Here is a 14,748-nt window from a genome sequence, read left to right on the forward strand (position 1 = left end):
CACCCTCCTTTTATACTCTACAGGCGACGAATGATCCCCTCCCCGTTATCCCTGAAAGCCAGGAGAAATCTACTCTGTTACAAATACTCTGGGAGATTTTGAAATGAATCTTCAAATCGCCACGTAATCATAATAGATATACATGAATTTTAGGCTGTCGATTGTATGTCAAAATATACTTTTTAGCACTTTTCATAGAGACTAATATTCTGACACTTTTCCAATTATTGACCCACTTTTTCCGCTTAGAAATGGAAATGAATTATTCAACTAAGCGAAAGGAGACAACCAGGAAAAAGGTGCTTGATTTTAATTTCTCAGAACTTCCCGCTCAGGTATTATCTACAACCACCTGCAAACTCGTGCGAGGTAATCAATAACTCTAAGGCCGCCTCTGTTTTCGTTTTCATGTTCAGTTTTCTCTTTCGACCTAGTTTTTCTGTCAAAAGTGTAAAGGAAAACGAAAGGTTTTTCCCTATTTCATTCAATTTTCAACCGTATCGAGCATCCTTATTTTTTTAATCCACTCGATAGAAATTATTACCATCAATTTTCTTTAACCTCTTAAATACCGCCTTCTGTTTATTTTTCTTTCTGAGGACGAAACGTGACGCTCTTGCTGTGACGCTCCTCATTTAGTCGTAGGACCATTTAACTTTTTCATCTTCAAATGAAAGACATGGAAGTATGTTCCCTTCACTCATTTCTTACCTTTATTTATTTGAAAATCTCGCTTTTTATACCATGTTCCCTAATCTTGATTATCTTTGTCATTCTCATTACCTGCTCGCTTAAAATTTTCTTCAAATTTCACTTAAAGAGGGGTAAAGGAGTTTACTGTTTATTAAGAGGAAGAAATTCGTATTTCCCCCCTCTTACGGCGTAGTTCAACACGAAATTGAGCTATTGAGGCAGAATAATGGATGAGACAGGTTTTCTTCTGTTGTATTTTAAACTGGCAAGTCATTCAGTCGTCAGTGCTAGTTTTCAGAGATTTTGCAAAACAGTTCTGAGTCATCGGAAAAACTTACAAGGGATAAAAGAAACCCCTATACAAAGCTCAGTTCCACGACTACCCTTATTTGTTTTCAATCCCTATTCTAAGGGGCGAAGAACATCTTGAGTAATATCGTGTCTACGTCTACTTTCATTTGCATCCATAATTACAATTTCACACAGAGTCCATCAGTTTTCAATATAGACGACACTCGCTGATCGATTGTAGTTTATCCGAAATAGCTGATTTAATCACCAAGATACGTTCAGCAGTACGTTCATGATAGTGTCGAATGTTTCTCATCTTCCAACAGTAAATGACAGGGTTTAAAAATTAATTGAGATACGCAAGAGTCTGTAAGGAGAGAAAAAGTTTCTTTAAAACGACGCTCGAGTCATAAATGCCATTAACGGAAATGCAAATCAAAACAGGCAAACAAAAAACTATAAACACGAGATATACGTAGAATATACCAAGTCATGGATCTAATGAAGACGGCAAAGTTTTTTTTATTTCATCAGACTGAGACCCGTTTTGTATTTGCACGGACTGCATCTGAATCTTGTGCCGTCGGACAATTAAATATATCCTGATGTAGACCACAAATGCGAGAATTACACAGAAAGCTGCAGAAACAAAAATAAGAGTCCAAGTACTGACTAACCCCCACAATCTCATCAAAGAAACAAATGCACTATACACCCAAATACCGATCATCAAAAGAAAAACACGTTTGTGAGTTAGAAGCTCTCGATATCTGAGATGAAAATGAAGTGCCAAGAACCTGTCTACACTTACAGCCACAACACCGCTGTACGAGGCAGCTAGAAATAAACTACCTGAAATACTCAGCGCTCGGTAAGTGTTACAGCCAGGATCCTTTAACTGAAGCCATCTCATAAAAATAAAATATTATTAAAAAAAAACCTGTATAATGGTTGAATTTACAGACTGAAAGCAACATCAGAGCAGGCAAGACTCCGCAGCAGAGTTTGTTAAGTTATTGTCCTTGTTGAAGTTTTGTAAATGGCGTAGATTGTCACAGTGTTCAACATGATGGCGATCTAAGTTAGGAAATTGTTCAATGCACACTTGGCGATAAAAGTAGAGCGAAGATCTGCAAGTTCGGCGTATATGGGGAGAAATCGCGATAACTTGTCACAAAGTAATTCACTCATGATATTTAACTCACAAGGAACGTCAAGAATGTCTTGCGATTCTTCACCACACAGGACAATTTCTTCGTAACTAATTCTACTTCCAGCCTAAAAGTGCCTTTCCCCACAACGTGATAGTGTTCAAAAAAAATAATGGTCTTATAGTGCTATGGGTTCTTAGGTTGTGAGCCGCCGGCTTACAACCTAAGAACCTATATCACTAGGTTATGATAACCAATGACAAAGAAAGAACTTACGTCAGGCGTATCAACAGATGATGGCGGTGAAGATGTTCAATTGTATTTTGTAATCGACAATTTTCTCTATGTCTCGTTTTTTAGTCACTCAGAGGTATTCAGTTATTAACATGGACGATACTTGAATACTGACTGTAAATTACGCGAGATGGCTAATTTCCCCTCCGTGATATGTTCCTAAGTGAGTCAGCGTGTCGAGTGTGTCTCATCTTTCAGCAGTAAAAACAGGGTTTAAAGATGAGTTAGAAAACATGAGGGTTATTGAGAAAGAAAAAATACTAAGCTTACTTTATTTTTTTTCGTTTATTCCAGAGTGACAGCTAGCTATGTTTATTGGAATAGTAATAAAACATGCAAAAACCTTCAAATCATAATTCATTCTGAATAGTAAACAATGTTTAGTTTATGAATAAAGGGAATGAGTTTCTAAACAAACTTTGGTGTAGCGTCGGTGGGGGAGTAATAACAAGATAATTTTGGTTTTATCAACTGAGTTGATAATGTAATGGCCACCGTAATGAGTTTCAAAGCTGACGTTTCGAGCGTTAGCCCTTCGTCAGAGCGCGTACGCGAATGGAGGAATCGAGGCAAGATTTTGCAGTTGAAATGGCAACGTATGTAATCATCATAGATATGCCCGAAATTTAAGCTGTCGATTGTCTGTCAAAATAAAATTTTAAACACCTTTTATTACAGCCCAATTTTTTCTTTATCGCACATCTCTGACTCATCATTTTGTCTAGAAATTGAAAAGAAATGTTAAAATAATTCAAAAACCTATCTGTCATTTGCGTCTAAGCGAAAGGAGATAAGAAAATGTCCTTTATTTCAAGTTCTCAAAACTTCTTGGTTAGGTATTTTGTAGAATCGCATACAAACATCTGCGGGCTAATCACTAACTCAAAAGCAACCTCAGTTTTCGTTTTCATAGCAGAGTTCTGCCTCGACTAAGTTAAAATTGTAAAGGCAAATGCAATGCTTTTCGCTGTCTGTTTGGTTTTCGAGTATATCAAACAATATATTATCATTTTCAATCCACTCAATAGCCGATAATCAGCATCAATTTTCCTTTCTCTTTGGTTCAATTTTGTTTGTTCCTATTTCATTTGTCATCAACAAACCGCGCTCGCTCCTTGTAAGTCACACAGAGTAGATCAGTTATCAACATGGACGACACTTGATGATCGATTGTAGTCTATCCGAAATGGCCGCTTGCTGCTCCAAGACATCTTTCGCAGTATATTTATGATGACGTATCGAATGTGTCTCATCTTCCAACAGTAAATGACAGGGTTTAAAGATGAACTAAGGTACACAGAAGTCCATGAGAAAAGATTCAATTTTCTGAAAGCATAAGTCGAGCCATAGATTCGAATAACACCACGGCAAATAACAAAAGGCAAATTACAACATAAAAACAAAAGATATACATAGAATATGTTAACCGTCGATTTAATAAGGACAGCGAAATGTTTCATCTCATCAGATTGAGCTTCCTCTCGAATTTGCATGGACTGAATCTGATTCTTGTGTCTTCGGACAGTTAAATATATCCTGATGTACATCACAAATGTCAGAATGAAACCAAAAGCTACCCAAACTAAAAGAATGAGATCCTGAGTACTGCGCAACTCCCACAATATCATCGAAGAAACAAATGCACTGCATACCCACATGCTGATCACCACAATAACAACACGCTTATGAGTTACAAGCTCTTGGTATCTGAGATGAAGATGAACAGCTAAAAACCTGTCTACACTTACAGCCACAACACCAGAGAACGAAGCAGCTGAAAAAAAGTAACTTGAAATCCTCAGCAACCGGTAAGTATTACAGCTTGGATTGTCTGGTTGTAGCCACTTGACAAGAGAGAGAGTGTATATCGGTTGAGTAAACAAACCAACCGCAACATCAGAGCAGGCAAGACTCAGCAGCAGAGTTTTCAAAGTTTGTGGCACTGTCGAAGTTTTGCGTATGGCATAGATCGTCACGATATTTAACATGATAGTGGTGTAAGTAAAAAAACTGTTGACAACACAGTTGGCGATCAAAGTCGAACGAAAATCTTTAAGTTCGGCGTCTATGGAGAAAAATTGCGAGGACTCGTTACAAAACAATTCATTCATGATATCAACCCACTTGTAAATGAATAGGAACGTCAAGAGTATCTAACTACTCTTTAGACCGCGGGACAATTTTCCTTATTTTGGGCAGCGATTCCTTGCCTGATTCCACTTTCTGCCTAGAATGTTGCTTTCCTCCCAAAAGCTGTAGTCTTCAACAAAAGGAATGGCCTTCTGATGGTGTGGGTTCTTATGATGTAAGCCGATAACCAATGACAAAGAAAGAACTTACGTCAGACATATTAACAGATGGAGGCGGTCAAGATAATTGCAAAACAACTTTTTCATGATATTAACTCGCCTTTAACAGATAGGAACCTCTTTTCCAGATCAAAGAACGTGTAGCGATTCTTAAGCTGTAAAACGTCTACTTATTACGGGCAGTGATTCTCTAACTGATTCCACTTTCTACCTAAAATGTTATCTTTCCCTTCAAAAGTGAAGAACGTCAAAAAAAGGAATCCTATTCTTGTGGCATGAGTTCTTAGAATGAGAGAAAATTGAAGAATAATGCAGTCGTAAATTACGCGAGATGGCTGATTTTTATTCCAAGACTGCTTTTGGCTCATCCGAAAGGGCCAATCTCTGCTCCCAGCATCTTTTGCAATATGTTTATAATAGCGTGTCGAGTGTGTCTCAGCTCGGAGGATTTGGTTGAATCATGATAAAATTTACATAATCATGTTTCCTCCATAAGACTCTATGATATTTTTTCACCCCCTCTCTCCTTGAATTTGATAATCTCCCTTTATACTCTGTTGGCGACGATTGAATCCCAGTCTGTTTCCCCTGAAAGCCAGGAGAAATAGACGCCGTAAGAAATATTCGCCAAGATTTTAAAACGAATTTTTAAATTGCCATGTAATCATTATTGATATTCCCAAAATTTAAGCTGTCGCTGAATTTCCATAATAGACCTTTAAGCACTTTTCATAAAAGACCTAATTGGAAATCTCGAATCGCCAGTTGGAATGAGTGAGTGAAACAAAGTTACTGGGAGTAAAACTTCAAGAGAATTTTAAGTGGAATGATCATGTCAAGGATGTGTCAAATGCCTCTTATGGAGTGTTACGTACACTTCGTAAGTTGAAACACTTTACAGACTTCAACCTAAGAAAGAGACTTGCAGAATTACTTGTGTTATCAAGACTCGACTATTGTGATTCCTTTGTCTAGAAATTGGAAAAAAGTTTCAAATTAATTCACAACCCTATCTTTCCTTTCCGCCTAAGCGGAAGGAGATAAAAAGGAAAAACATGCTTAACTTTAAAGTGCACCTGACCCCTAATTTTTTTTTTTTTCGTTTAAAAAAGTCTTCATACTTTGGTGAGTATCTCTTCGACAAAATTTTTGGATTTGGTCAAATCCTTGAAGTTTTGTGGCCCGTTCAAGTACGTAAAAAATCGCATTAAAATCACAGCCATTTTGGCTCACGACCGCTTTTCAAGTATCAAGAGTCTGGCGACTAATGTGACGTCACTTCCAGAACCCAACAATCTGTATTTCGCGCCATTTTGGACAGTTCACGGGTTATGTTTGGAAGGTAAGATCGATATTGGTCGCAAATATGCCGCACAGATGTGTTGTTGGGGGTTGTTGTAACGTCAGAAGCTTGGAGAATGGAATAGCGCTCCATACGATACCGTTTTACGGCGATGAGCGTCCAGAGGCGAGGAAACGAAGGAAGAGATGGATAGATTTTATGACACTGAAACGTGCTAAATGGGAGCCATCGAAGAGTTCTGTGATATGCTCGAGGCATTTCAAGCCAGATGATGTTGTTCGAAACTACACGTTGTTGAAGGACCAAAAAACTCTATCAAATCCGTATTTAGAGCGAGACAACTTCGGAAAAGCCGCTTTCTCGACAGTTCATAATGAAGTACATGTAGCAGAGGACGAACAACCCCTGAGTAATCGAAGCAAAAGAACGGTGATGGTTTCCCGTAGACTCTCAACAAAGTCAATCGACAGACGACAAAAGTCACTTTTCAAACATCGGGATATTTTTCATGCGTCAGTTTTCAAACGAGACTATTTCGAACTTCAAAGCTTGAAAATCCAGGTGCGATATGTTTTGGTAAACTCGAATAGGAATCACACCAACCAGCAGTAAATATTGTTAACCTTTCTTCGCTTCCCGTCTGCCGATACCTTTCCTTCCCTTTGGTTTTGAACTTGTCCGCAGCTAATCTCAGACTCCACTTCTGAAGACAAACGGGATGAAATCCTGGGCGTTCAGTGACACAGGTCAGGTTAACATCGGGGGCAAGATCTTGTATGACAAAGTTACTCTTGATCGATTCTTCGCAGCCTTCCAGTTCACAACAACAATAACACTCACTGATGTTTTGTAACAAAGCGACGTTGCAATTTCCACGCTTGCACCTAAAGTTCAGAAAATTTATGTTAGCAGAAAAATCATCCAAGAAATACATACACAATAGCGCCAGAAGCAATCGTGCCAACACATGTAATGCATAACTAAGGCTCACGCGACTATGTATATAAGAGAGAAACCCGCGAATCTCACCATTCCTTCAGTTCTACATTGCCCCGTGACTGGTCCTCAGGGCTTCGTTCGAGCTCAGTCTGCGTTAGCCTTCATTTCTTCTTAGTATTTTTCTATCCATTCTGCCTCAGGCAGTGGCTCGTCAGTATTAGCAGCATGGTCATCGCGTGAATCGCTTGAGGTTTCTGGTGATAATGGGGAAACGCGGAATGACTACCCTTCGTTTTAAAGTTCGTATCCAGCGATAAAATTAGTTTCCGAGTCGTCTGAATCGAGGCTCGTCTCAAGGTCCGATGATTCGGAAGACATTGTCATTTTCACTTGAATTTCACAGGCTACGAAGACCAAATAGAATGAATCTCGTGCTAGAAAGGCTTTCGCAGATCGACGACTGGCTGAGAATTCCTTGAGCGTCCTCTCGAAGTGACGTCACAAGTCTATTCTGCCCAGATCCCCATTTACGCGGTTGTGGTCCATTCGGATCTCGACTTAAACGGGCCATAAAAAATTGAGGATCTAACCAAATCCAACAGTTTTTTCGAAGAAATACTCACCAAAGCATGAAGATTTTTTAAGTGAAAAAAAAATTTGGGGTCAGGTGCACTTTAAGTATTCAAAATCTCTGGTCAGGTATTATGTAGAACCACCTGCAATTAACTATGGGCTAATCATTAACCGAATCTAAAGCCAAGTTTTTCCTTCCAAAAAAAATAAAGGAAAATTAAATGATTTTTGCTGTTTCTTTAGTTTTTAAGAAAATATAGATTAATCCATTTTTTTTAATCCGCTGAATGGCCAATGATTAACATCAATTTTACTTCAAGAAGAGTACGACATTTTTTAATTTCGAAGACATGTTTCGATGTTACGAACATCATCGTCAGTTACAGAATATTTGAAAAACCGTTACATGGTCAAACTAGCCCTAACGGTTTTTCAAATATTCTGTAACTGACGATGATGTTCGTAACATCGAAACATGTCTTCGAAATTAAAAATTTGTCGTACTCTTCTTGAAGATAACGATTTGCTTTCTGCTGTCTCGACCTTTTGGTTCCAATTTTACTTCCCTCTTAAATACTAGCTCCTGGTTGCTTTTCTTCCTTCCGCTCTCGGATCATTTAACTTTTAAACTTCCAACGAAAGACCTGCAAGTTTATTCCCTTAACTCATTCCTTACATTTATATTTTTTTTGGCCAGTCCTGAGAATCTTGTTCTCAATACCATGTCTTCTAACTAATCATCTCTGAGATGGCTGATTTCTTCTCCAAGACACGTTCCGCAATACATCCATGATAGCGTGTAGAATTTGTTCAATCTTCCAGCAGTAAATGACAGGGTTCAAAGATAAATTTAGTTACACGTGAGTCAGTGAGAAAAGAAAGAGCTTTCTAAAGCGGAATTCAGTCAATAAGCATGATATCAAATGACCATTAAGTGCTGAAATTTGACGCATGCACAGGTGTTCGTAAATTAGTATCGTTTGAAATTGTTCGTTTCACTCTCCCCAATCTCTCATTTCCTCGATGGCTGATCGTGTTTGAAAAAGAATTTGAAAACCATCTAAGGCCTTTACCCAGTAAGGGAAAATGCTTGCCACATTGGGGGACAGATCATTCTCTACTGCTGCCCCGTTCTTATGGAACGCTCTGCCAGCTGAATTACGTGATATTCAATCATTTTCCATTAGTTTTATAAATTTCAATTTACTGTAGTATTCTAAGTTGTTAAGCGCTGTTGATCATTGTGTTGAGGGGTTTTACCACTCGCTTGGCAAATTAACAAGAGGTACTGAGACCCTGTAATTTTCTTCTTTATTCTCTCTCTTGTTCCACTGCTTATTTCTACTACTTATTTCTACTACTTATTTCTACTACTTATTTCTACTACTTATTTCTACTACTTTCAGCAAGGAGTGCTCCAGTATTAAATACAAAAATCACAGACATGTTTGGGTTAGCTAACCGTGGGAACTTCCAAAACAGGATGTTCAGTGTGGGTAAAACTCAAGGTCAGTTTTACCAACTCAAACATGACCACCTAGCAAACTAGTTATCTTCAACCATAACAAGGGATTAAAATGTCTAGCACGGTAAGTGCTGAGCCAAGTTCAAGCACACACTAAAAATAAATGATCAAAACTATAGATTTATCAAAATAGCACGTAGGGGCGAAAAGGCGAGACTTAATAAAACAAAAGCTAAACCTAAAAATGCTTGAAATATCGAGCCTTGAAAACGCTCTACAACATTCCTCCCCGCCTAAATTAAGCATCGTCCTCGATGCGGACGGTAGGGAAATATTACATGGAAAAGTTAACTTATCTAATACAAAATAATTAAAATTTTTTTGCTGTTTGTTTTGTTTTGTTTTGTTTGTTTGTTTTTTTTTTTTTTTTGCTTTATTAATTAATTCAATTGATACCTATCAATTCGGTCACAACCCAGTCGAACGGTTGTTAACTAACTGCCTAAAGTGGTCTATGCTATCTGCTAACAAGAGATCGCCAAAAACGAAAATCCCATCGTACTCGCGCGACGCGTGAACTAAAAGGCTACGGGCTACTGAAAGGTAATTCCTCATTTTCAAAGTGAACATTACCGCACAAAGCTAATTTTCTTCGTACAAGGGGTAAAAATTATCAGAAAGGGGGGCCCGAAAGACATGAGTTAAGAACTGTTCATGAACCATGAAGTAATGACTAATATTGACAAATTCAACTAGGTCATCAGTGTCCCAATCAATGGCACGTCCTCGGCCAGAAAAGAAACTTAAGAATAAATCAAATGTTTGCCATGGAAAATATTGGTCTACATGGAATACGGGAGTGACCTGTTCCAGGGGCTGACTCTCACATCGATGTTTGAAGGTTGCGAACAACCCGCTAACCGACGCTAGCTGGATGGCAGTTAATTCATCTAATACTCGGGAAAAATGAACTAAAGTTAAAGTTATTATATAATTCATTATCGAAATAGAAATAGTTTAGTTCAGTTCATTTCCTTGAATGACTTGTCTTGGATAGTCTTTACTTCTTTTCTCTCCGGGTTTGTGTGTTGTACGACTTTCTTCTGCGGATATTGTTTTCAGACGGTTGATCCTTCTGTGCTTTGAACAATGTGTGCAGGTTTTATGTTGGTGACTCTCTGCAACTGCTGTTGGCAAGGTAGGTGGGCTGGCAGGTATGGAGTGTCGCACAGATATTCTGGAGATGCACTGGCAAAGAATACAGAATACAATGAAATTCATCACTGATAGACCAAGTGCAATGAACGTAATATACTCGATGTAAGTGAACTGAGTAGTTTCCTCTATCTGATCAATCAAACTGTCTGCCTTCTGCAAAGTGCCACTGAGCTGCCTATCATAAAGTTGGAACAACTCATCGAAGTTGTCGATCACTGTATGATTAATCTTCATAGGTGGTGGGATGGTCAATGACTTATGATGTAACTTCAATGTAGGAAAATCATCTGAGTTGGGATCCCACTGAACATAAGAAAGTGTGTCCGTTGAAAATAAAGGTAATGACACCATTAGTCTTTGGGGACAAGTGCCCAAACTAGTCTCCATTCCAATGAAGCTGGACCCACAGCACTAATTGACTTATCCTTAGGGTTGATTGCTTTTGAGAGTTCTTCCAAAATTTGCGCTGATACTTCCTTAGGGTTAAAGTCTGCGCGTTTACTCGATCCTTGCAATACTGACTCTTTTAGCTTAGCGAAGTTTTCTGCCGATTCTAAATTTTCAGGTTGTTGCAAAACAACGTACTCGCGAATCTCGGGAATGAGTCCCTGGACAAAGTAGTGTGTCCATTCAGAATTGGGCAAATTAGTTCTGGCACAATGTGTTCGAAGGCTATAGGCATAATCTGCAACCGATTCTTTTTCCAGTTGTCGTCGCTGGCCTAGCGCCTGTCTTACGCGCCACTCACTAGCACCGGAGGCAAAATGCGTAACTAATTCCTCAGACAATTTTTCGAAAGACATCTCGTCGGCCCTTGGCAAAGTTTTAAACCAAGCGCTAGCGTAGGCCTTTAAATAAAGAGGAAGTCCTAATGCTAAACTATCGTCGTCCCAACCATTTAGTCTACCGGCCCTCTTATAATTCCTAACAAATTCATGAGCGTCTTCGGATTCGTCACCTCTAAAAATTGGAAATGTAACTGACGATTTTACACCGCTGCTTCTATTTTGTGAATTAACCGAAGCTTGCATTCGTTCGACTGCTTGGCATAACTGACTAACTTGGTCTTCCATTTCTGCATAGGCTGGTGCAAGAGACAACTGATTTGAGTCTAAAGAATTATGTCGACTATTAACAACTGAGTCATTACGAGCTTCGAGAGAATCTTCGCTTACATTTTCACGATTGGAAAGATTTTCTCTGGTCTTGACGCTCTCATAAATAAGATCTTCTTCGGAGTCAGAACTTTGGCTACCGGTACAAGAAGAAACTAGAGAACATTCACTAGGTGTAGGAATTCCACAAAAAGCCTTCGATTGTTCGTCAGCCCTCGGCGATCTATTAGCTGATTTAAAAAGTGAACGAAAGAATGGTACTCTAGATTGCTGAACGGGTGGAGGAGGGGCTGGCCACTCATTCGAACCCGAACTTACAGCTAAGTTTTCCTGGTGAACAGCTTCTTCAGCCAGGGCTCGCGCTCGCTGTCTAGTAATCAGGATGAATATTTAAGAGATACTACATGAGCCAGATTTCCCAAAAATGAAAGGAACGCAATCGAAAACGGTACTAATAAAGAGAAAACGTTACAGACGCGAAATTGAAAATCCAAACCTTGAAATTGACCATCAACAGCGATAATCAAATCAGAAGCTAACTGATCTATACACTAAATAAACTGTTACATTCTACGCTAGCTAGATCATTATAAAAGAACTCGGCTATCACTCAGATTTAGAAAGTCAAATTAGCTTGCAACGGAAAAGCATGCTGATAAAAGCGAAGTTCCACTCACAATTGTAGGAATTCCAAAAGCGTACTTTACCAACTTGTAGATAATGAGTGCTCCACCGGTGTTGTTGAAGACGGGTCCTCCACCAAATTTGTTGAGGGGTTTTACCACTCGCTTGGCAAATTAACAAGAGGTACTGAGACTCTGTAATTTTCTTCTTTATTCTCTCCCTTGTTCCACTGCTTATTTCTACTACTTATTTCTACTACTTATTTCTACTACTTTCAACAAGGAGTGCTCCAGTATTAAATACAAAAATCACAGACATGTTTGGGTTAGCTAACCGTGGGAACTTCCAAAACAGGATGTTCAGTGTGGGTAAAACTCAAGGTCAGTTTTACCAACTCAAACATGACCACCTAGCAAACTAGTTATCTTCAACCATAACAAGGGATTAAAATGTCTAGCACGGTAAGTGCTGAGCCAAGTTCAAGCACACACTAAAAATAAATGATCAAAACTATAGATTTATCAAAATAGCACGTAGGGGCGAAAAGGCGAGACTTAATAAAACAAAAGCTAAACCTAAAAATGCTTGAAATATCGAGCCTTGAAAACGCTCTACAACAATTGAATGAAAAAAGCGCTCTAGAAGTTATTAATTCAATTAAATTGACATTTGCGTAGGTAAAAGGCGTGTAAGCCCAAAAATCGTACATTTTCTTTTCACATTGCTGTTTAGCAAATATATCAATTACACCAAAAGTGCAATTCGTTTTTTCTCAAAAGTCCATTTTCACATGGAAAAAGCTTTTCCAAACTCGAAACATTCGCCATTTTGAATTGCACCTTCTTTCCTGTGACGTCACGGGTGAAACGTTCCTGTACTGACGTCAAAAGCTTCGTTTTACGATCGCGTTTGATACGTGCAAGTCTCCCTCGCAGCCGTTGTTTGCCGGTCTCGTCACGACTTTTTACTTGTAATTTTCTTGAATATATTCAAATTTTTCGTAATGGTAAAGCGTTTTGTCGTCCAGTTTTGTAGTAATTCAAACAAAACCGGGCATGTAATGCATAAATTTCCAAAAGAAGCAAATTTGAAGCGAGGTTGAATGTGAGATCATAAACTTACCACCTGTACCCACCTGCTCTACGCCTCTGTGTAGTTCTGTAAAGAGTGTTGGGGATCACAGCGACGATAATCAGAAAGACATGGACTATATTCCAAAACATTTAATTCTTGCTCATGACATGGTGGAAGAAGAAGTAGAGAAGGAGGAAAAAATACCAAGTAACTCTGAAGAAAATCTTTCGAGGTAGAAAGACATCCTCTTTTGAAAACTTCACCTATTTTTTTCTTATTTTCAGTTTTATTTAAAGTCGTACTTACTTTTCATTTTGTCATAGGACATCTCACAGTAAAAAAGGTTCAGAAGACCCACAAAGTGAAAGCAAGCAAGTTCATCGCATTTTTCTCCTGCTTGATGCAACTCTTTGAGTTCTGCCCTCTGTGTACTGAGCCCTCTACAGCCGAGGTATCTAATCTGGTAGGCACTCTAATCCACGTCACCCAAAAATTTCTGAGCTGCAGTTATGCGCGCGTGTGGAGAAGTCAACTGTATATAAAAAAAAACATACCGGCTGGAAATCTGTTGCTATCCGCTGTCATTCTTTACTCTGGTAGTATGATCTCCCAAACTTTATGAATGCTGAAAATTCTGAGGTACAGTGCCTTAGCCGTCAGACATACCATAAACATTAGAGGAACTACCTCATACCTGTTGTCATAAAAACGTGGAAGGAAGAGCAGGAGAAATTGGTAGAAAGATTATCAAATTTAGAAGGTGGTGTTGTTCTTTCTGGATATGGTAGATCTGACAGCCCAGGTCACAGTGCTAAGTATGGGGCATTTACAGTCATTGAACAGAGGATCAATAAAGTATTGGATGCTCAGCTTGTTCAAGTAAGACATCTATCTAAAGGCCACTAGCTTTGCCATTTTAGCATTAAACTGTTTAATATTTAAGACTAAAACCAATCGAGTTTGACTAATGGTCGTGGGTCGTGGGTGTGGGTGTGGGTGTGGGTGTGGGTGTGGATAAAAGTCGTGGGTGTGGATAATACATAACAATTAATGGTTAAGAACTCATATTTAATAATGTTAATAGTACCACTACTAATAATCAATTACTTTTATTTTTGTAGGGGAAAATGGGGTTTTTTCGTGATCGTGAAGGGCCCTGTGGCTTGTTTTAAACGTGATTTGGTTATATCGCCGTGAACGTTGAAGCGCCTTTTCTTCATGGAAATTGCGAAATGACTGGCTTTTTTCGCGAAACGTGACCTGAACCGTTGTTATTCTTCTTTCTAAAATTTTATCCTGTAAGCGTCTCAAAACTAGACGTGAAACATGACTGTCATTAGCTACCGTGAAGTAATGCAATAATTCTCGACGAACAATGAAACGTATGTTTCTTGAGTAGGTCACATTTCGCAACTCTGCAGAGTCTGGTCTTTGTCAGATAAGAAATGAATCGTTTAAAAATTGAAATTATTAGAACCTCTTTATTTATTAATTTAGCCATTTCAATAATTCTTCATATCTAGTTTATTTTATGATTTAGAAAAGGACCTGGCCAGTTAAATGGACGAAGAAAAATTTTAAGATTGTACTTATTGGTTCTTCGTTTAATTTATTATCACCGATGCCAGTTGTCGTGACCAATTTAACATTGATTTGCGATTTCCGGTTGTCGATTGTACCGCACACTGGATACCAGAGG

General features: G+C 38.6%; 1 protein-coding gene and 1 pseudogene across 1 annotated transcript; both read right to left on the reverse strand.

Annotated features, from left to right (window-relative positions):
• Positions 1–1,481: 1,481 nt before the first annotated feature.
• Positions 1,482–4,895, reverse strand: LOC148730867 (adenosine receptor A3-like). The gene has a single exon (XM_088761679.1). The coding sequence runs from the start codon at positions 4,538–4,540 to the stop codon at positions 3,566–3,568; it is 975 nt and encodes a 324-aa protein (XP_088617805.1). The 5' UTR covers positions 4,541–4,895; the 3' UTR covers positions 1,482–3,565.
• A 1,666-nt stretch (positions 4,896–6,561) lies between these two features.
• LOC111333449 (uncharacterized) lies at positions 6,562–7,358 on the reverse strand (annotated as a pseudogene).
• Positions 7,359–14,748: the final 7,390 nt, after the last annotated feature.

Source organism: Stylophora pistillata, chromosome 5 (assembly GCF_964205215.1).
Source record: "Stylophora pistillata chromosome 5, jaStyPist1.2, whole genome shotgun sequence".
Classification (NCBI taxonomy): Eukaryota; Metazoa; Cnidaria; class Anthozoa; order Scleractinia; family Pocilloporidae; genus Stylophora; species Stylophora pistillata.

Coding starts and splice junctions, on each gene's coding strand:
- LOC148730867 (XM_088761679.1), bottom strand. CDS start 4,540: ATGAATGAATTGTTTTGTAACGAGTCCTCGCAATTTTTCTCCATAGAC.